Genomic DNA, 23,607 nt, shown 5'->3' on the forward strand with positions numbered 1-23,607 from the left:
GAGCTTGGGCACCTGACCTCAAGCTACTCAATGCAAATGAGAGAGCGTATCCTCAGGTTTTTGGCAAAGGGAGCAGCTTTCTTGCTGTTCGAAGCATGCTATCCACTAAACCAGTCTCTGGCTGCAGTGCTAACTTTGGCAGTAGAAGAAATGGTTGGATACTTTCTGAAGATTGAAGGCAATGAGGTAAGATATGGCTTAAAATGAGCTGGAAGTGAAGAATCCAAACTGAGTCAGTAATTTAGATTGTGAATGTATTTCATAATAATATAAATTGTTTCTTTCAAGGTTATGAAAAGGAAAATAAGTGCATACACATTATCTTGTCCCTCTTACATGATGCTGATAAAATGTATTATACCCGTGTGATGAAAATGTTAAATTATTGAAGATACAAGTTTTAATGCTGTATAAAATGTATTTTGCTTTCCTAGTGTGTTTTTTCCCTTTGTAGGCTAATCAGAAAGTCAGACTCAGTTCATACAGTGCAGATCTTGTTCTGAAAGTAAAATTGTAAAAATTTTTCCTGCATATAAATGGATGTAACTTTATGAATAATGGAGAATGTTTTTTCATGTTTCAATATTGTATATGTAAGATGTTGCTAATTGTAAAGGGCTTGACAGTCTGCTCACTGGATTTGTTCTGGAGAGAAAATTTTGAAGAAGTATTTAATGCAAAACAAAGCCATTTGTCTAACAAAATCCTGGTTTACATGAAGCTGCATGCTCTGAACAGATTATTGATTAAATTCATATCATTTTATGAAATTACTATGACTTCTTTGAAATCTCCAAGCCTTACATTGCCTTCCTAGGTTTTCCTGCTATAGCAATATATCCCTTACATGCATATAGAAATTAGGGTTGATGATACTTTTTCTTCTGTAATGCTTGGGGGAAAATTTGAAAAAAACTTTGCCTTCTCATATGGAGTATCAGCCATGTACATGCTTAGAATAATTTTTTTGTGGTCTGATTTCTTAAGTGGGAAAAGAGTTAAACTGAAAAATAGATGAGCATCAGATGTGAGCCCCAAGAGCCATGGTTTAGAGTACAGAGAATGTTTATCTTTAAGGCAAAAATCAGTTTTCAATCTGAGGTTTAAATCTAAAATTACATTTTTCTACATCCCTCCAGACAGATCTCTTTATCCTTATATGTGCTTTTCATGGTTTAATTCTTCTGTCTTCTGAGAAAGTTTTAAGTTTGCCCAAGAAAGCTATACTTTTACATAGTTTTATAATAATGTATCTTCCTAAGGACTGTACTGATTAAAAAAACTTTTCTTCAAATCTTCTTCCTTCTTGTCTTCCATAGAGACTTGCTTTTTTGAGAAGTGGTCACTTTTCCTTTGGGGAGTTTTTCACAACTTGAAATGCAAAGGTTTCCAAGATGATAAAAGATAGGAACAACAGATAAAAGGATAGAGTTTGAACCTCTTCTTTTATTTTCTTCTTTTTTTTCTTTTTTTCTTTTTTCAAAAATGCATACACACATTTTTAAAACTTAAAAGAAGCAAGCTTTTTAGCTTTTCTTTCTGATAGATTTTTATAGTAATGTTTTATAAAACCTTACTGATTAGAAACAATTAGATTTTTTTTTCCCCCCTTAAATTGAGTTATTTTCATGAAATAACATGGATTTATGCTAAAGAATCCAAGTCAAGGATTAAGACCTCATTTTTTACTCTGGAATGGTATTCAGTAATCTTGAATCCAGCAATTTAGAGGATTTACAAATACAGATATAGTTCTGAGTTTGTTTCTCTTGCTAAGTAAATAAACTCATAAATATCTGTCTGTACTTTAGATGTTATACTGATTTTTAAATTCCAATTTGTTGAATAGAATTATTTCTGTATTTATCCAAGGTCTTACTCTCTCTGTCCCCATGCATAAATATCACAGAATTGACCACCAAAATGTTTCTCATGGTTCAGAACTTGCCATAATGTTTAATATATGATGCAGACTGTCTCAAGCCCTTAGTTGTGGTATTCTAAGTTTATGTATATAACTGTTTATGATTTTGTTGCATTTACTAGGTTTGCTGGGATGGGTAATCTTCTTAAGGTCCTTACCAGGGAAATTGAAAACTATCCACATTTTTTCCTGGATTTTGAAAGTAAGTTCAAACAATTACAAGACAATGAGAGAATCTTTTCTCTGACTTAACAGCGAACTGAAGAAAAAAAAAATCTGATTGCTTGCAGTGTGTATTTTCCAGCACAACCAATCTGTCCAAGTCCTTGTCTCTAAAGTCATTTGTTCACTCAGGACTCCTTTTCTCTTCCTTTTCTATTTTTCAGGAACCAAATGGGAAATCTTTTAAAAGTTCTCACTTGCACAGAGCTTGATCAGGGGCCAAATTTTTTCCTTGACTTTGAAAGTGAGCAAAGCTTCTTGCCTGGCTTGCCTTCTTTGCTTATTATTTCCTAATAAACTGCATGCGCTTACACATCGTAAAGCAATTCAAAAGGGATTTGCAAACAAATCAAATTACACTTCAGTTGAATATTGCTTTTTGATATTTATAAAACCATACAAAATTCATTCTGAGCAGAGAAGGGGGCAGAATGATAAATATGCAAGTAAAACCGTACCCTGAATTAGTTTCAAAACATTTGAGCCGTTGTTAAATTTACATATGGATGAACTTGACCTCAGCTTTCTTTAACAAATCAAGGTTAAAAAAAAATTTCTTTATGTTGCTTCCTTGAATGGAAATATATATTGGAAGTAAAAATAAAAAGCTGAAAAAACATAAGCAGTGGGGGTGGCACTATTTTTGCCTGGTTCAGTGATGATTTAACTGGGATAATTATAGTTTCTAAAAAGTAGTGAAGTGGTCAAAGTGTATGTGCTTGATTGCATCTCTCTTAATTGCATGGTTATCAGTTTGCAAAACAGTGTTTCGCATTCTAATTTCCTTGTCACATCTATATCTGATTCAAAGCTATTTCACTTTTGCTGGTTACAGTTTCCCTGCATGTACTGCTAGACATTGTCTTGAAAACTGGTCATCAAATCCTTAGATATGGGTTTAATCCAGTACTTACGTGAAATGCTTTTTATTTAAAATGCTAACAGTGTGTGATGTTTTGTTGCTTAATACCTTTATTCTACAAAAAAAAAAAAAAAAAAAATTTTTTGAGAGAAGCCAGTGTTTTTAAAATAACTTTGTTTTGAAGCATGGTTTAATAGAGATTTTGAGGTGATTAGACACACATTTTATCACCTTGAAATAGTTTTCTTGAATCATTTATTCCTGAATTATTTTTCTGCAAAAAAAGTTACTGACTACTGACTGATATGAGACTGTATGTGTGTATGCACTCTGAAGCACTGGTTCAAAAAGTTGTTTAAACACATACTTAAATCTCATGAAATTGTTCAAACATGTTTTCTTGGATGAGAGCTAGACTGTATGACTATAACTTTCCACATATCTTAATCTTCTCATCTAGATCTTATTTACCTCATTATGAAGAATCAGTTTTAAATGATGAAAAAAAGTTAATTGATTAGTTTGGGTTTAGGAGAAGGTACTGCGAGCCATGTATCCCTTTTTCTCTTATGTCTATATCATTTGAGACTTTTATTGTAAACCCAGGATGTCAAACCTTTATCCAAACCACCAAGTAATTTTTTTCTATCAAACTTTTGAAGGCTTCAGTAGTGCGCTGTGGCTTTGCCAAGCTATTACGAAGGTTTTCATATGCTCTGAGCTTCCAGGTTTAATCAGCCCCATCATGTCCTGGATGGTAAGAAAGTACTCCTGACCCAGGCTGAAGACTTGGCAGGAAACAGGTGGGCTGGCAGTGGGAAGCCTTGGTGGAGCAGAGGTGGTGGTGAGAGGTGGAAATACCTGTTTTTTGCCTTGGCATCAAAGGTTGAGTTTTTTTCAGAAGTGCATTGCCAAGAACTGAATGAGGTGAAGCACGCTCTCCCACGGGAGGTGACCAGTGGTTAGTGCAAGCACATGGGCATGCTAGTCAGGCACTCCACCTAGAGAGGAACAAAACTATCATCTCCAAATTTCAGTGAGTTTGATGCTCCTGAGCAAAAGGTTAAAATGTTTTACTCGTGAAATAAAGTCCTGGAGGTTTTTATGGCATGAAATCTGTATTGTGTCGAAAGGATGTGACTGAATGCGCCTGTAGGTGCGTGCTTTGGTCTCCTTTAATTAGCCATCGTACGGTGTAAAAGGACACTCTTAGTGGATATAGACAAGAGCCTGCTTGCATGCTCGCTGGACGTGTGACTTTCTGCGGCCTGAGCTTTCAGTTCAAGTTCATGGATGAAAATGGTCACTACAATTGGCCATTCAGAGGATGAGGGGTATGTGGAGTTGATGTGTATACTGTATTTCATTATTTGCATCAGCATATTGCTTTCTAGTTTTTGTGCACTTTTACATTAGCTATAAGCTGAAATCTCAAAGTAAATCTGTCAACACTACTTCTGAAATGTTTACAGAGTTTTTGGATACTCCTGCCCTGGTATTTTTTTTGCTTCTTTTCATTTGGTATGTATTGTACCTGAAAGGAGGGTGTGTGAAATGTTTCTTCCTGCTGTGTGTACAATGTGCCACACAAATACTGCTTAAAAAAACAGAAACAGCCTTTTTCCTCATACACAGGAGTAGAACAGATACAATCTGTCTCCGTGCCTCAAAAATCAGAGGCTTTATGGGCTGATGTTGGTCAAAAGTGTAATACAAGTATTTATATAAAGAAAGTGGAAAAAGAACATTAAGGTGTTAACTTCATTTGACAGTTGATTTAATCTGTGCTGCTCCAAAGGGATCATCCCGTGGGTGATGCTTTGCCCATAGTCTCATATCCTTCTGCTACAATTGAAATGTACAAACATGTGATTCCACCCATCGTGAATGATAGCTAAATGGGAAAATGAACTTGCTAAGAACTACCTGTTCAAAAAAAACCCCACCAAACTACCACCTTACCTCTCTCCCCCACCTACTAAGTACTCTTCCAGTCAGGTCAGGGTGATGCGCATGATGGCATGGTTGGAAGAGCCCCAGTAGTGGCACGTGAATGGGAACAGAAATGCAGGAGAGGATGGCAAGCAGTTGTACAGATTTAGATATCTTAGGTCAGTCATGAAGCTACACAGTAAGTTCGGCGTAGTAGGTTTTTATTTTATCGTTTTCCCTTATTATCCTTAATTAATACACATTTTATAGAAAATGTGTTGTAAGGATGAGTTGTTCTGTGCAACAAAAATGAATTTATTTTCTTGTGAATTACCTTTCTTCAGGGCAGAATTCTGTTTTGATGAAAAAATTGAGGAGGACAATCTTGTATTGCATCTTCTGAAAAATTCCATTATGGACTTTTTTTTGTTTGTTTTAAAATATACTTAATTACAAGTTGTTTTTCATCAGTTGCATGCTCACATTTCTCTTACATATTTTTCACCCACCGGATTTTTTCATATTTAGCCTTAGTCCCTCCAATACATCTCTTCTATGCAATTCTTGAGGTCTTGAAAAATGGGCAGGTAGAAACAGGAACACTTAGAAAAATTAAGTTTTCTCACCTAATTCAAAGTTGTGGGTTTTTTTTTTTTTTTCAAATTCTACCTTGTGCTATATTTGAAAATGGGAAAGAATCATGAAAGAAAAAGAAGTAAGTTCCAAAATTTCACCTTCCAGTTGTGGGGGTTTTTTAATAGCTATTTTAATTTTTCCCTAGCAAAGTTTAGGCTACAGAAAAAATTGTTTCAAATCATCTCTTTTTTTTTCCCCCCCTTTCCTGCAGCTGCCTATATCATCAGTTGCAATTCTTATGACACCTTTTACTGGCATTATTCTTCATTTCAAACTGGGAACCAAGTTTCATAACTCCATGGTCATACTTGAAAAAGCTTGAATCCAGCATTAATTTCAGTTAATGTTGTATAGCAAAAGCAGTTCTGTATGCCTTCCGGTAATCATTGTAGAGTTAGGCAGTTACTCTGGGTCTGTGCAAGGAGAAGCAATTTGAAGATCCATTCAGTCCAGCCTTGAAAGCAAACCCGGACAAATGGGAACTGTGGTAACTTCAGCGAGTGATAGGGAGAATAGTGTTCTCCTGTGGAGGTGAAAAAGCCTTTTCTTTGAGGTGAAATGCAAACTATGTGCATTCAGCCAAATTACTCTTTTTTTTTAAGGCCTACTGAAAGGTTTACGTAAAGAAAAATAATCTCTTCATTCCCAGAAGGTAAACCGTATTGCTGTTTTACACTTGTATCTTGGTGTGGGTATTCTTAATCAAACTGCTACGTATTGGATTTGATTATATACAACTAACTTTACCTTAGTTCCTTCTTAGCTCTCAACTTAGGAAGAGTGAGTGCATGGCAAGTCTTGAGAGTCTGTGGATTTCAAGATTTCACGGGCCCATAGGGCGAATTCTCTTGAAATGGATTTTGTCAGTTCAAGAACTGTTTTCTTCTTTAGATGTTGACTTTGTTTAAATTAGTCACAGGTAAATGAATTCTGGGTATTTGAGGCTCTTTCCATAGCAGTTTACGAGGGTTCTTTTTGGCAGAAAATCTATTGTCAAATTACTGCTGCCCATAAAGGGTCTTTTTCAAGCAAAGTAAACAAATAATTCCACATGAATTCTTGGAAATAATTTGCAGGTTGAGGTAACAACAATTTGGTTTGAACCTAAAAGACTAAAGCTTATAGATTACTGGGGGGAGGTGTCCTTAAGTGGCACCTTCAGTCCCATCCTCTCCTCAGATATAAATACCTTTTGTAAGGCCAAACTCTCTAACCTTAACCTGAGCAGGTTCCCTTTTTCCTAAATGTTAGCTAGGAGGGCTCGTTACCTGATCCTAATTTAATCCCATCCCCCCAAGAATGAAGGACACTTATTTTCTAGGTTCCTCCCTCCCCCATACCAAGAAAGTTTCATGAAATTTTCAGTTATCAATGTTGATTTATGATTAAAAGTGTCTATTATTAGAACATATCTGGCAGCAGAGCAACTGCCCATTTTTTTGTGTAATAGGATATTAATTAATACCCTCGCCCCACAGGATGCAAGGCTGGAGATGTAATCTGTATCCAGTCTGTGGGAGGCTAAACTCTTTGTCTCCCGTGTTGCAGAGCATGCCCTAAGCAAGAAGCTACGGCTCAGTCGGAGACACTGTGCACTCCATGTCTGCCACGGAGCTGAAGCCTGGCACTGACATCCCTGGCACAGCACCGTGCCTGTAGCAAGTATTGACCATTTAGGGAGCTTCACTTTGTTCTGGCTAGTTTAGAAAGGACAAAATTCAAAAATCCAGTGTAGACTGGAATTTTGGCTTATACGATGGATAGGCTACTGTTTCTACATAATGCCACTCTTTTTAATGTATGGAGTAATATTAGGTTCTGATACCCTCTGAAATGCTTTATTCACTGTAGTTGTAGTGCCTTTTATCTTTTCCAAGGGCATAAACTAGCTTTTCGTCTAATTGTGTCCCAGATTGGAATGGGAAAAATCATTGTCATGGTGACAAATCTGAAATAGGACTTTAGCGTGGTACTGTAAAATATATATCTATACTGCTGTCTAACTTGCTGTCAGTGGCTGGTGGCATTATTGGCCACATTCAGCAGTGGACAGGACAAGAAAAGCTGAAAGCAGAGTCTATAAGACGTCTTGTTTTACTCACTATTCTTTTACTAGGCTGTTGAGGCCAGGTGATTATGATGTCTTTGACAAATATGATGCCACATTCAATGAACTGCAAGCACTAACCAGCTTCAGTGGGAATCCTCTAAACTTGCCATCAGTTTGACTGAGGCTGGAATAAATTTGTGTGCTTTTGGCCTGTATTTCAGATACAGAAAGGGTGTATGGGTTGGAAGCACTTCTTTTAGTAGTGTCTTGTTATCTCTTCATTAAAATTAATTATTGAGATTGTTATACTTCATAAAAATTAACTACTGAGATGTTGTTATACTTGATTTTGTATTGGTAAAGGCTTCATATCCATTCTTTTTATATTTAATCTCATCCTGTGACTACTAATGTCTTACCTACATAGCAGTTTCTATGCTTTTTCTAATGCACACTTGGTGAAGAATAAGGTAGATACATTGTGCTGTTAGGGGTTTTTTTGAAACAAACAACAGGTATTTTTCTAAGAAAAAAAATTATGATTCCACCTTCCCACCCCACCATGCATCTGAAATATTTAATGCATCTACAAATGTATCGTAGTTGGTCCAGCTTTCCCCCTTTTTTTATTAAATCTGAAGCCCCATCCAAAACATGGAATAGACCACGTATAAAGATGAAAGAGAGCATTTGTTCATGGAATGGATGAATTATCATATCCTGTTTTTTTTTCTGATGGAACCAATGGAATTGCATTTCTCTCCAGAGCTAAAACTTTTGCTTTCTAAATTAAAATTTGCTGGTAGAATCTGTATATGGAAGAGTCAAACCTGGTCTGACTCTTGAAATAATTTGATAGAAGATTCATTTAGTTGTCAGGTTTAGGGTTCACATTGGAAACACTCAGGCAAAGGGAGGTAGAAGGGTTTCCAGTTTTGTCTTATTAAAGACAGCGTATTCTGAATGCTAATCATGAGTACTCCAAAAACTCAGACTTGAAATGCAGTAAGTCTGGTGATTATGGTAACTTACTATTGAGAGGGCTTGCATACAATGTGGATTAGTCAGTGGCTATGATTTTATTTATAAATGGGCTCAAATTGCTTAAGCACATGCTGGTTCTCTGGCAGTACGGGGATAAGAGGTGAGCACTGCCAAGCAGTGGTTCCACACTGTGATTCAGGAATGGTGGTTTTTTTACTCAGAACAGAGAAACGAGCTTTGGTATTGTTGGAATAGAAAAGCAATTTAAAAAGCCAAAATCTGTCATGAAGAAGTCTGTATTCCTTTTAGTTGTGGTTGTTGCTATCATTATTATTATTGTTGTTGACAGCAAGATGAAATCTTTTTTTCAAAGTGATCGATTACAGATATTTTAGTTGACCATTTTTGGCAAGATCTTCACGTAAAATCTCTTTTGAAACATGGCCATGGTCTTATCAGAACATCTGTTTGCATAACATATATTTCATAAGTAAGATGCATGTTTTTTTAAAAAAGCCTGAATCATCCTCTCTACCTTTATTTTTAAGCTACACACTTTCAGCATCAATATAAACCGCTTCTGCAAATGCAAGCTAAGCCTGTTGCTCTGTAGCCTTTGCAGCCCTCTTCCTCTCCCTTCCCTTTCTTTCCCTCTTCCACCCCCCTACCATCCTCCTACTCCTACTTCCCCAGGTGCTGGGATACCACAGAAAGCTCAATGGGTTTCAAGTATTCAACCTTCCCCTAACTTCCAAAAGATGAATTGGGAAAATCTGAAAAAGACTAACAATAAAGGCCATTTTTAAGTCCCAAAGTGCTGAGCAGTCTATAGTGTTTACATTTCTATTAGGCGTTAATATTTTTTTAAAGTAAATACATTGTAAAAAATAACATAGAAGTACCTCGTTAAGCAACCCATGCTTCAGGTGGCCTGAACATGCAAGTTTGACACTGTACTAATAAACTACTTATTCTCTTTTGTGTCTTAATATTTACTGAAAATGTTATTTTAATTAACTTTTATTTAACTATTAAAATATAGATATTGATTTATAGGTGACTCCTACCTTCCCCCTACTCTGTAGTTCTATGGTATGTTTAGCAAGATTACTACTTTCTTCGTTAAACTCAGAATCGTTTACTGTTTTGTTTCTTTATCACAAGGTGACAGACCCTTTGTGGTATATACCTGAGATTTCTTGCAGCTTGGGGAAAGAACCAGTCAGTAACACTGTAAACTTAATGTGACTAATAGGTCAGTTCGACAGTCGTGTCCCAGCTGGGATTTTCCTGTTTGGGATAGTTTTTCCCTTTGGTGCTAACCTCCCTTGCTTTTTGGAGGATAGTGGAATTTTTAGTTACGTGAAATATTTTGGATATAAAACCCAGCTGAGTAAGCCCAGCTTATTTTTACTTTCACTCATTCTCTCTTTTAAACAAGGTTAGGGAAAACTTCCAGAGTAAAAGGAAAGTCAAATCAGTATTGTTTCATGTGCCCAGTCTCATGGGACTCATGGTGACATATGAATATAGAAAAGATTTTAAGTATTATTTGCTTCAGAGGTATGGACAGATAAGTGTCAGCCATTCATGTCTGGTTGGTGCAAGGTCCATAGATAACTTGACACATTTAACAAACTATCCTAACCTGAAACGTCGTGGAGAAAGGCTCTGAGAATGCCTCCTCTTTCCATATTCTCCAAGGTGAACCGGTTCATTTGTTTCTAATGGGGGGTGGGTAAATGAATCCCATATTGATATATGGGTGAGCTGTGTCTCATTTCTTAAGGAGAGTGAGAAGACTAAATAGAAAAGGTATTTTTAATATTTCTTGTCTGTTAACGTAGAGATGTGTACAGTAGCTCTTCCTAATTGGTGAGTTTTGAACTGAAGGTATCTTACTGCTTTTAATTCAGGCAAGTAGTCCTTAAGTCCTAAGATTCACCTTCAAAGTATTTTTTTTTCCCATAAAAATTAAAATTGTATCTTTACAAGCTATTACAAATTTAAGAAAAAAAAAAAGTTGTGTCTCTGTAGAAATCTGCTGGGACAACATGATTGTTTCTACAAATACTGACTACAATTCTATATATAGGTCATCCAGTCTTTAGTCAGTGCCAGTCGACTTCATGTTTTAAAGCAAAAGAAGGCAGATCATCTCTACCTTGTCTAACATGTCGATGTTCTAGGGATAACATCACTCCCTGGTATCACACTGCTGTGAAAATGCCATCAGATGGGATTTGAATGGAAAAATTGATCTACTTCCAAATGCCATTTCCCTGAACAGTAAAGGTCTACAGGTCACTCCCACCCTGAAAACAAACTGATCATTGACAGAAGTGGATTTATTTTAGTAGCAGGAATGACCTCTGACATGCATAAGAAAAAAGTTTGGTTTTAATAGTACTGTATCTGTGTTTTACAAAAGGAGAAATAAATTACCCTGGTTAAGGAAACCTAGAGCAAAGTCAAAGTGGTGTAATATCCCACTGCTCCATCCACTGAAAAGCCTGATTTTATCCCCAAGCTGCAAGAAAAGTGAACAATCCTTTGTAATCGAGCCGTGGAGCTCATGAAAAAGAGGGACATTTTTACTGAAGGACTGATGCATTATCCTATTTTCTAATAACGTTGCTTTATGATACTGCTTCACTTTAAAATGCTGTGTTCTGAGAAGAGGCATTATGAGCCAGAGCGTACAAATACTGTACTGTTTTTCCTTCCTTGCTATAGAAAGCAAAAACTTGGATGTTAGCAGAATGGTAGTGCAGTATAATTGTGTATTTAAAAAAAACACATCAGAATGGAGTTATACGTAGTGAAGCTGGATATAATGTTGTTAAGTAGAACTGAGTAATCTTGCCATTTGTATTGCAGCTACATTTTGACTTGTGCATTTTGCTTTTCTGTTTCTTAGATGCACAGCCCACAGATGGAGAAAGGGAGGTATGGAATCAGATCAGTGCAGTTTTACAGGACTCGGAAAGTATGCTTGCAGACCTTCAGGCTTACAAAGGAGCTGGTCAAGAAATTAGAGATGTATGTTTGTTAATGACAGTTCTTTGGAAGCAAAATCAAGCAAAACTCAATGTGGTCCTCGCTTCTGTTCTGTATCCAAGCACATTCTATGCAACCATATGAAATCTTCATTAAAATTGTATTTATGAAATATGTTACAGATTAGGTCTAACGTTGAATATAAAGCCCTAATGTTGAATCATTAAATGATGGCTGTTGGAACTTCTTTTAGGTTTACTATTAGTGATTAGTAATTTTTTTTCACTTAGAGAAACACCATTTCATATACCGAATTTTATATATAGAAATCAAAGTTGAGGACATAGAATAATACTCAGATGTCAAAAATACACTATAAAAAAGCTGAAAATAGTTGTTCTGTGTAATAATGAAACACAATAAATTATAACCTTACAGCCACTTTGCAGGCATCTTATTCTATGAAACTGGTCCCGAAGTACAGTTCTGAACTATAACTTAGAATTTGGCTCAACTGACCAAACCTCTCCCTGCATCAGCTTTGCAGTTACTGTTAATGTGAGCTGTTGGTTACTTAAGAACCTGAATATGTTGAAGATTTCAAAAGCATCAGAATCTAAAAAAAAAAAAAAAAGGCTATTTCTGTAACCAGTAATCATACAAAAGGTCTTCCCTGATGTTTCTGACATTTTTTCCCCCAAATATTGGATAAAACATATTCCTGTATGTCAGTGGTGCATTTGAATGAATAATTTTAAATAACTATGTTACAGACAGAGAGGGAAGGTGGAAAAAATGGTATTTTTTGGAGTGACTAATTTCCTATTCCTGTCCAATTAAATTTCTCATAATTGTTCTATGTTTTACAATACTTTCTAAAATAGTGAACTAGAAAACTTCCAAACCATCTTTTGCTTGTTATTCATGGATCACAGTTCTTTACAGTAATATTTTCATTTCAGGCAATACAAAACCCCAATGATATCCAGTTGCAAGAAAAAGCATGGAATTCAGTATGCCCTCTGGTTGTAAGGCTGAAGCGCTTTTATGAATTTTCACTCAGATTAGGTGAGCCCTGTTTTAGTATGTCTGTTTATTAGGCTACTTTATATATAAAGAAATGGGAAGTTTCTTTTTCCACAAACTTTTAAAAGGTTATTATTCTTTCTGTTTGATATCAACAGACATTGAACTGCAATTACATTTATAGAGGCATATTTTTAATCTTCATTTATTTCAAAATTATCATAGCTTGTTAGTTTGTCACTTAAAATAAAACTGTGTTATCTAAATAGAGTAGAAGCAAAGAACATGATAAAACTGTATAAAGTTTTTCTCTGATGCCTGCCACTCTTCTGTACTTCACTGGTCCATATTGTACTAATGCAATTTATTTTTTGTAATTTGGATCCTTCAGAGTTTTAAAAGGAATGTAAACAAATAATATTTTGAGACTTTTTAAAAACAGGGATAACAGGGGGAGAAGGGTATCAATAAACTCTCTCACAAGGTGAAAATCCAAAGTTGGGCATGTTTTACACTGGCTTTGTCATCCCTACAAACCCCCAAAATGATGTAATTACTGCTTGAATTAGGACTCCAGAAGAGAACCAGTGTGCAAAAATTTATGTATTAAGTGAGAGAGCTCCCAATGCAAGGGAATTCTTCTACACTATCCTGCTTACTAAGTCTTCTACTTTTTGAGTTATGCTGGTAATTATAGCCGCGGGAGCTGAATTACATTGCTATCAGTGCCTAAGAGTACACTTTTAGTAACAGAGATGCCAGAATAATCTCTATACTGAGCTGATGGCTAATTGGGGAAGATGAAAGAGAAAGAGCTGAATATCTGAATGTAAGAAAAATGCTTTCTCTAGAATTTTTGGTAGGGAACCCAGATAAAGGGCGATAAAAAGGGAAAAGAGCTCAGTGATACAAAATGGAGAGAAAATGGCAGAGAGCCTGAAGAGGCAGGTGCCTTTGACTAATGTTTCTCACCGTAGAAGAGTAAGAAAAAACATTTCTGTTAGGGCTCTGCATGATCAGAGGGTTCCTTCCCTTCAAGCAAAGTATATTTAGATTCTTAACTTAAACCTTTGTCATAATGTGGACTGAATAGAATTTGTGCTTCTGATTTTTATTCAGAGAAAGCCCTGCAGAGCTTATTGGAGTCCTTGACGTGCCCACCTTATACTCCAACTCAGCACCTGGAACGGGAACAGGCTCTAGCAAAAGAGTTTGCAGAAATCTTACATTTTACTCTTCGTTTTGATGAACTTAAGGTTAATAAAATCTTTTAATATGTGCTGATTTTTTCTACGTATTTTGAACCAAAACTGATTATTTGCTATTTGTCTTCCTCTAAGATGAGAAACCCAGCAATTCAGAATGACTTCAGTTATTATAGGCGGACAATAAGTCGCAACAGAATAAACAACATGCATGTAAGTAAATAAAATCTGATCTGTTGTTCACACCGAGGTATTTATCAGTGTGCATTTATACCATTTGTGGTAATGTTTTCTCTTTTGATTCACTAGCTGTCATGTTCTCTCCTTCCCACTGAGAGTTAATCAGCAGTCCAAATGAAGTGATTAGAGTGGAACTATTAATGCAACAATCTCCTTGCTGACATAAGCGTGTACTGTATCTTTTTCTTGCTGCTGGCAAGATTTTAGAGTTTTACTGACTATTTTTTCTCATGTTTTCATCAGCTAGACATTGAGAATGAAGTAAACAATGAAATGGCCAATAGGATGTCCCTGTTTTATGCAGAAGCCACACCAATGCTGAAAACACTCAGTAATGCAACTACACATTTTGTATCAGAAGTAGGTAATGGGGGAGAAAAGGTCTAATACAGACATTCTTGATTTTAATTTTACAAGATGGTTTACTGAACAATGGCTGTTTTTAACCCTTCTAGAACAAAACGTTACCAATTGAAAATACAACGGACTGTCTAAGTACTATGGCTAGTGTATGTAAAGTCATGTTGGAAACACCGTAAGTTTTACCTTAAATCTTGTTTTTCGTGTATGAGAGAATTTGTATTGTATTTTAAGTAGCCACCTGGGATAAACACATTTTCTTCCAAATTAATTGCTGTGTGTTTGGCTTAAGTTGTTATCACATTTGTGTACAAAGCTTGACCTGGTATCAGAAAGCCTTGCCTCCTATTTTAACCACCTTATGATATTCTTCATGAATCAGCATTGAGTTTTGTTAGGGAGAGCTTACACAGTCAGCCTGTATTTCAACAAAAGGTTAAAATACAAGTGTAATCTTATGCACTTATAGGCTTCAGTGTCTGTGTCTTGTCTAACCAGGGCCATAGGCCAACTACTGTCTCTTGATTGCCCATGCTGCTCAGTTATTAGCACACTTAGGGGCAAGATTTTGGCTTTTCCAAGTAGCGACTTCACAAATGATACACAGGGACTATTTTGAGGATCATTTGAGTAGATCTTTTTTGGATGTAGCCATCTTACTCTGGATATGAGAAACTTCAGCTGTATGGAAACTATACAGTTGTTTTCTTAGCTGCTAGCATAGGTATAGCTAGTGGGGTTACTATTGTTTAGCTATGCATTTAGTCAAGTATTTTTTAGGTTAGATGTCTCTTTGAGTGGAAAACATATGCAAGATAGAGTCAAGGTAGTCTTCCTGTCTTTGAATTGTTTGTTCATGGTGCCATGGGAAGGGTAGAATTCCTGAGGTTATTGTGTTTGTTTATGAAAATTCTGGAGAAGAGTAGGTAGGTGGTAGGACTCATCTCATAATCCCGGGACATCGTAGAAGTAGTCATTGAAAAGTAATTTTATGTGTCAGCTCATTTTTTGGCAAAAGTAGAGAAACAGAAAGTTGTGAGTCATCTACCAGAAACTATCTGATATTTAGTTCTAATTGTGGGATAATCAAGCATTTTCACATCAAAATCTCTGTAGCCTTTAAATCTGTTCATGTTATGATGCTGTGCTATTTAAACAGAAGAATAAAAGTTGAAGTTATTGTAAACTGAGAGGTATATAGTACAGATTTTAGTATTTTAATGATATGTTTAAGTGAAAAAATCAAGTTTTATGTTGAAAACCAATGAAAGTAGACAAATCTATGTATTATCTACTCAAAATAATATTTGTTAGAAAAATTGTGATAACTTATGTTTTTCAGGATTTCTGTTTTTCTCTACTGTAGTTCATTTTTAATTTCCTGATGATGGTTTCAGGGATTAGAGCTGATAGGGACTGTCTTAACTGTGCCATCCATATACTTATTTTGGAATTGAAAAGTCAAAGAAAAACTCTTTGGAATGAGTTCAGTCCAGTCCTATATAGTGGGCTTCCACATTTTAGATGCTCAGTGAACCTCGGTTGTTGAAGTTGCCTGTGGACTTAAAGAGAAGAGAGAGAGCAATGTATATGATCTGCCTAGGTGAAGCCCTAAATTTACTAGCTGCTGAAATTAGATCCCACTTAAATGTTAACTGTTTCAAAGTAGGAATTTAAGCAAAAAGAGTAGCTTTCCTTTGAGTTCCTGATATGTTGTTTCTAAGATTAAACATCTACGATCAGTCTCCATCATTTTTCATGAACTATGGAAGTCTTCTGTGAAGCCATCATCTTAGACGTTTTGCTGAAGTGAGGATCTGAACTGTGAAGGGACATTAGAAGGGGTTTATTTATCTTTATTTGCTTTCTAACCTTCCTTCTAAAATGATAAGGACTTACACAATTCAAAGATCTTTAAAATCTTACTAAGATTCATCTTCAACCTTAAAATACACTGTTCAGATTTCATGTGCTCATAGTCTGGTTTGCAAAATTGTCCAGTAAAAAGTCAAGACTGGTTTTTTTGTTCTTGTTTCCAGAGAGTACAGGAGTAGATTCACCAGTGAAGAGACCCTCATGTTCTGCATGCGAGTAATGGTGGGAGTTATTATTCTGTACGATCACGTTCATCCTGTGGGAGCTTTCTCAAAGACATCAAAGATTGATGTAAGAGTGACTTTTCTTTAATACTCTGTAGGTTTGAGAATACTAGTCTGCAGCTTTATTTCAGCCCAAGCTTATGACTTTGTAGAAATCATTTTAATTACTTTTGAATGGCAAAATTTAGAATCTATCTTCACCTGCATACTTTAATATATTAGCTTGTCTGAAATTAAAATAAGGATCAATCTTTTTTTCTTTGTATTTTCTTCCAGACACAAATACCCATTTGTCTTTGTCAGCTCTGCTTTCCTGCCAGCTGTATGGTTACACTAAAATAATTTCGTATTACACCTACCCTGGAATAAGTTCTATGGTCATACTTTTTTATTAATCATGTAATTTATTTATGCTGAAATGCTCATCTTTGGCAGTAGTTGTGTTATAAATAAGCAGATATTCGACATTGTCTCTGCTTTGTCTGAGATCTGAAGTGGCAGAACTGAAATGTTATTGTTGTAATGTTGATAATGAGCCTTCAGTTTTAGCTTTGGCATGACCAGTCACAGGGAAATCAACCTTATTTTTTCATCTGAGATATTGCAAGCACACACAAAAAAGTACTCTTATTTTTGCTACATGTTATTACAAACCTAAATCTCATGCACCATGTCCTTCAGCAGAAATAAGCTGTAATTCATGAAAAAGTTGCTACGTCTTTCCCTTTACAAGAGAGCCTACTTCAAAAGAAAATAAAATATATATATTATCACGCTCCATGACAGTGAGTCTTTGTTAGCATTTTTCATCTGCAGATATCAGTATTTTACCACATCTCCTCTTTGACTCTGTTTTACAGAGGGAGAGATATGTCACAAAGAGGTGAATTGATTTGCTCAAGGTCATGCAGCAGATAGAGCCCGGGAATTGAATGCAGACTTCCTGACTTCTAATTCAGTCTCTTGCCTACAGAGGCAACACAAGTAAAATTGTGATAGGACCACATATACAATGTGTGTACTTTGTTTCTCTCATTTATCCTAAAGCCCTGTAATCTTACAGGATAGTTAGCTAGATGTAAATGGGAGGCAGGAGATGTATGACTCAGTTTTTAAAATGAGTACATGGTCCCAAATCTTAATTTGCCTAATTAGTTTAGTGATTCTTCTCTAATAAAAAAATCTTATAATATTGCAGATGATGAGTTTGTTATACTGTGAAAAACAACTCTTTTCTCCAAACTAGTCACTTCTTGGGAGTCATGTCAAGAGAATTTCAGGGACAGTGGAACAAATTACCCTTTCCTTACTCTTTCAAGATTGGAGACTGTATTTCAAGCTGTTAATTACAGGCTCCTAGCTCAGACGTCCTAACAGTTTCTCTTTTTTGACTGTTTTAGGGATTCTAACAAAACTGGAAAAGAATGATTTGAATTTTTATCACCTTTGAGTTTGTCTGATCTGGTCTGATGGGGCATGTAAACCTGTACTGAGTGATGTGAATATAGTCTTGAGTTTCTCTAGTTCAGGAAGAGTAACTGTGTCACTTCAAAACATGTGCTGCTACCCTGAGAATTTCATCTAATCTGCTATTTGCAAAGCCAGTTTTATCTTCCAGTTAGAAATGAGCCAACTGAGCAGTGATCAGTGATTGTTAGGCTGGTCATTGTGCAGGAGGCTGAGTTACATTTTCTGAATCATTTTTATTGGCAAATACATGGTCTCTAACTTCGGTTAAGTATTTCATCATCCACTTCCATAATAAGGCAGAGTTGCTCTTAGCTGCAAAGAAAATACTGGCATATAGATTTAGCACTGTAATGGGACTTGGAAAATTAGAAAGTTCAAATCTTGACTCTGCCATGTCTTTATCTGTCATTTTAAATAAGATGGAATTAATCTAGACTAATTTTTGGATAGCTTTTAGATGTCTTCCTAGCAATGAGAAGAAATTGGTACTTCCGGAGCATGATTCACTACATATGAAAGTATATTCTGAATAGGTTAGAGGAATTTCCTATTCCTCTCTATTGACTAGATAGGGAGTCTGTATAGCGGGTCAAAGGAGCTCTACCTCTGTTTTTTCTGCTTCATTTCCCCTTTTGTAAATTTGGACAGAGTTTCAGCCTGTTTTTACAGTCTCCACGAAGATGTTTGTTCAGTGTGGTGTTTAAAATCAACATCATGGAGTTCTTATCTCAGATTAAATTTGTAAGCACTAGTTATAAAACAAATCATAAGTTATCACCAGTTAGGTTTACAACTAAAAACTGAATACTGAAAATTACTTCCTTGTGTGCAAGCATAAAAATAAAAGTCAAAGTTGAAACATCTCTTCTGATAGTTGCTAACAGCAATGACATGGAACTTTTTTCCAAAATCTCTGGGTTTTAGCTTATATTGGCTGTTCTTGGTATTTTTTTTAAGCACATGGAGAATCATGTGCAAGGTAAAATATATACACTTGATATATAATTTACTATCTACAAATGCTTATTAAAGTAGATGTTGTTTTCTCAAAAGTTAGGTTTTTAACGTAAGATAATTTTTATTAAGTTGTAATGCTTTTATTGTGTCATATAAAGCAGTGTTAACACTCAGTAGGAAAAAAAAACTGCCTGTCTTTGGTGAAATTTTTCCTTGTTTTCAGCTAGTGCAATTCATATATTATTGTTCAATAGTGGCATGCTTCTGTTCCCAGATGAAGGGATGCATAAAAGTTCTAAAGGAACAACCACCTGACACTGTGGAAGGACTTCTGAATGCTCTCAGGTATGTGTGGAATAATTGTTTGATTCAGCCTTAACAAATTCCTCTTATTTTTCTCCCAATCGCTTTATATTTAAGACCTTTCACCTTAGAAGCTTGATTTATGAAGAAAATTGTCCTTTCAGGTTTGCCTTCATCACCTGGGGTTTTCTTAAGTAATACTAATTTATTTCAATTCCATTTCACTTTGATAAGCAATGACTATTAATATTGGAAGTCATAATGTCCTTCTTCAGAGATATTTAAGGTTCATTTTATCACCTAAAACGTAGCCATCTAAAAGGTAAACAATACATCAAAGGTAAACTAAAATTTGTTATATAAGATACCCCATAAACTAGAACATTTTAGAAGCAAAGAGTAGAATTTCTATTTCTCAAACCCTTGATACTTCCCTTCTCTCTTTCCCTGTGATTTAATGACTTTTTTTTTTTAATTTTGCTAAATGATACAACTTCAAGAAAACAGCAACCTAAATCCCAGCCCTGTAGCTAAGTGTTTAAGGTGCTGTCTTTGGAAGCAAGACACAATGGTCTGACACTTCTCTGAAGCTGAGAAGTGAGTCTTAGTACCAAGTTTTTCAGAGCTGTATTGAATTCTCTAACTGTTGAATGCTTGGACAGAGTGAGAACTGCAGCCATAACCACCTCTGCATTTGCTTATCATGTCTGTTGAATTAAAATTGATGTGGAATTAAATCCTACAGATATCAGGTGTGTTTTGAGTTTATGTGATGATTGGTCTCCCTGTGAACATAAGCAGTGGAGAATGTTTGGGCTTAAATGGAAAAAAACCACATTAAAGCTCTTCAGTCTTCCTAAGATATTCCCAAAAGTGTAACTCGGCACCAAACAAACTGCTAGTGACAAAGTCCAAAAAAAATAGAAAACCCTCTATGTGATGGTACATTGTAAGATGTAAAGGTACAGGACATTTAAGAAAGCTGCTTAAAATTAGGCTTATAGATTATGCCAAAATTCAATCTAGATTCCTAAATCCCTTTAGTATTTACCCTATTTCTTATGTCTTGCCATGTTTTTTACTTATTTTGAGGCTTTTAACTGGAAAAAAAAGATAATTTCGACCCAAAATTATGACAATGTCATAGAGGGATGGCAAACAGTATTTAACCAGGATTTAGCCACAATTCTCCACCTATTAACAGGGAATAATTTATTGCAAGGGGTATTTAGAAGATAAAGAGCACCAGACTATTAGCACTTAAATTCCAGTGATCAGTGACTAGAGGAACATGTAAGTTCCTCCTTTGTGTAATTTAATTGCACTGATTTCAAAAACAGGCACTGAAGTTTTCAGGCTTTTCTAATCCCTGTTCATTTTATAAAATACTGTTTTAACTTGTAATTTCTAGGTTCACTACAAAACACCTGAATGATGAATCTACTTCAAAACAAATTCGAGCTATGCTGCAGTAGTATCCTGAGACAAGTAGATGTTTGTATTGATCACAGAAGATGTGTATGTTTACATAATTTAATACAGTTTGATGTTAATACTTGTGTGTATTTACATAACCATTTTCTTCACATTGCTAAAATATATCAATCTGTTCATAACCTGACTGACTTTATATAGTGCAGCCTAAGTTTTTATGCTAGTCCTTACCTTTTGATTTTTAAAATACTTTTTTACTTAGATACTTCAGCTATGACAGTTTATCTGTGCATTTTAATCCTTGAACACCTTCTCTATCAGAGAAGTAAGTAGTAGTGAAGACAAAATGGGAATCAAATAAACCAAAATGTCAAAGATACCACAGAAAAGGAACTTTAAAGGAGGAGAAAGTTAATATAAGAGAGAGTAAAATTCATTGGATATGTTTTAAGAACACGTGCACAATTTTTTAGTCAGTTAGTTTTAGGATCTCATCAAACTCATATGAATAGGAGAATACCTGAATGTTCATCACTCTCATAAAATATGTTGTCTTTCCTGTAATAAGTGGAGATCCACCTAGTTTTAAGGATTATGTGCTGGCGGACATCCAAAAATGTATTGCAAAGAGGTCATTTTATCTCTTTCACTAAGTATAACCTGTACCTTTCAACCATTGAGGAAATTAATATCCTTTTTCAGATTCAATATAAATAAACAGAAAATGTGTTTTAAGACCATTGCTAGATTTAAAAAATTCTGTACAATTTTATTAGTTTTAGAAAGGAAAGGGAAAATACTAATGCCTTGACTCAGCTAGAAAGGGTTTGTCAGTGTAAATATATCATGGTGAACATTATCTCTCGGACAGCTCTACCCGGTAAGTAATTTTTTTACTGATATCAACCAGTATAAAGCAGAACACGCTTCTGTAGCAGCAAACTTCCCTAGTGTCAAATTGGCCTCATCAGACTAGGGATGATATAAATAAGTTTTAAGAGCTGAGCTGTTCTTAGGCACTCCATCAAGTTCCTTGATAGTATTATTCATTAGATGATTCAGAGTCAACACAGAAATATATATCAGCTGACTGCTCTTCATTGGTTTTTGAGATGTGATTGATGCTTCAAGGATTTGAGTTCCTTGCTGAGTTGTTTGTTCTTACTTTCTAGTAATTTTCCAGTAAATGGAGTAGAAATACTTTGCCAAAAGCAGCAAAGTGCTCATGCTCTGTTAAGTGTGTCTTCTGGGTGGTCTGCAGTTGCTGTATATATTCTTGCAGAGGTCAAGTTCTGAAAATGTGTTCGATTTTGTGTACTTTGCTTGCATGTATGTGTGAAAACTCCAGCGTTTGTGCACAGATTCAGATTTTTATTTGCTTATTCCTGTGTACCTAAATCAGGGTTTGTGTGCTCTCACTGGAATTTTCATGCATATCACTTCTGAAAACATTTACTTTAACACTTTGAAGATGCATTTGGTCTGCTGAAACTCAGCTGCACTGTGACAAATTCAGTCGTTGAACTCAGTCCTTAAACAGTATTAATATCATGAGTTCTTTGGAGTAGGAATTGCCTTAGAGTTTATTTCTGAGCAGAACGACCACTATGAGGTTTCTCAAGCCTGATCAGAACCCATAGGCACCAATGTTATATATGTCGTGATACGGGACAACACCGGAACTCCAGCATTCATGTCACACATCCGCAGTTGTAGCAGCAGATCGCTATGTTGTCAGGAACAGAATTAGGAATCACGCTTAGTTTTTTTTCTTTTTCTGGAAGCAGTGATCACACTGCTTTTTCACAGTAATGAATCCACTGTTTACAAACTCCATTTTTAATGGCGGGACATTTACAAATGTATATTAGGGGAAATCCTGCTTTGTTCATAGTCACTTCCAGTTAGGTGAATCTAGGTGGATGACAGGTCATTCTGTTGAGCTTTGGTAACTGAAGTTAATACATGCTTTACCTGTGATAATTTGTCAAACAATGAGGTCTTATCTTTGAGGAAAGCTATTTGTCACTTGTATAATAAAAATGTAAACCTTAAAGCATTCTGCAAGTTGTCATGTGCTGTTTGCTGAAGTCACTGAATTTCTTTGCCTGCTATGATGTTTTTGTACAGAAGTTTGTTTGAAATAATAAAAAGTTTGGTACAGTAAGCATCGGGACTGTTTGTATTTAGAAACAACATAAACAGGTTGAGAAGTATCTCATTTAAAGTTTCAGATCTGGGATATAGTAGGCTCACCTTTGTGTATCTAGTTTATTTTAAAAGCGTTTAAAATTTTTCACCTGTATGCCATAACAATATAACCTCAGGTCACTTAAACAATTCCTGGGTTTTTCTGATGATTCTTGGCACTTGTCTGTCATCTTCACCAGGGGAAATTGTTGATACTGCTTTACAGAGTAGAGGGCATGAATCCCTTCTGTGACGTTTGTATCTTCACATTAGTCATGCTAGGCTATGGTGGCTATCTCAGGTTGCATTTATAATCAATAAGGTCACCAGAGGATGACTCGTTTAATCTTAAGATAAGTGCAAATTAATTGCTTTAGCAAGAAGAGCTATATAGACTAATCATCAAAGTTATTGATCTCAATTTTGTCAGTGTTTCTTTTCATTTTGGCTCATCATTATGTAAGAATACATGTTTGTAGTATGATAAATATTTAAGCCTCATAATGACAGCATTTCAGAATGTGCATAAATGAGTGTGACTAGTTTGGGTCAGAACAGCCCTAAAAAGTTTGCTTGTTTTGTGGTGGAAGAAAATACAATTTTAGGGTGGTATGAATTTGAAAGACTAGAATTTGCTGCTGCAAACAAAGGGTTTTGAAACATAAATTATGACTACTAAACTTTTTGCTGCTACTAAGTGCCTGTCATGAAAG

At 35.5% G+C, this 23,607-nt stretch overlaps 1 protein-coding gene across 11 annotated transcripts in view; it reads left to right on the forward strand.

Moving 5' to 3' along the window:
• Positions 1–22,878, forward strand: part of CYRIA (CYFIP related Rac1 interactor A) — a 58,471-nt gene extending 35,593 nt beyond the window's left edge. For 3 of the 11 annotated variants that reach the window (XM_075497893.1, XM_075497891.1, XM_075497892.1), the window contains 10 exons: positions 2,047–2,126; positions 11,531–11,652; positions 12,573–12,678; positions 13,756–13,892; positions 13,977–14,054; positions 14,325–14,441; positions 14,537–14,616; positions 16,481–16,607; positions 19,191–19,312; positions 20,682–22,877. In XM_075497893.1, coding sequence (XP_075354008.1) covers positions 2,057–2,126; positions 11,531–11,652; positions 12,573–12,678; positions 13,756–13,892; positions 13,977–14,054; positions 14,325–14,441; positions 14,537–14,616; positions 16,481–16,607; positions 19,191–19,312; positions 20,682–20,745 — 1,023 coding nt within the window. In that variant the 5' untranslated portion in view covers positions 2,047–2,056 and the 3' untranslated portion in view covers positions 20,746–22,877. Of the gene's footprint in view, positions 1–2,046; positions 2,127–2,310; positions 2,391–9,683; positions 9,703–11,530; positions 11,653–12,572; positions 12,679–13,755; positions 13,893–13,976; positions 14,055–14,324; positions 14,442–14,536; positions 14,617–16,480; positions 16,608–19,190; positions 19,313–20,681 lie in introns of those variants that run through there. The other 8 variants (XM_075497889.1, XM_075497890.1, XM_075497896.1 and 5 more) reach the window with 6 other exon arrangements.
• The last annotated feature ends 729 nt before the right edge of the window (positions 22,879–23,607 follow it).

The sequence above is a fragment of the Mycteria americana genome, chromosome 3 (assembly GCF_035582795.1).
Source record: "Mycteria americana isolate JAX WOST 10 ecotype Jacksonville Zoo and Gardens chromosome 3, USCA_MyAme_1.0, whole genome shotgun sequence".
Taxonomy (NCBI): Eukaryota; Metazoa; Chordata; class Aves; order Ciconiiformes; family Ciconiidae; genus Mycteria; species Mycteria americana.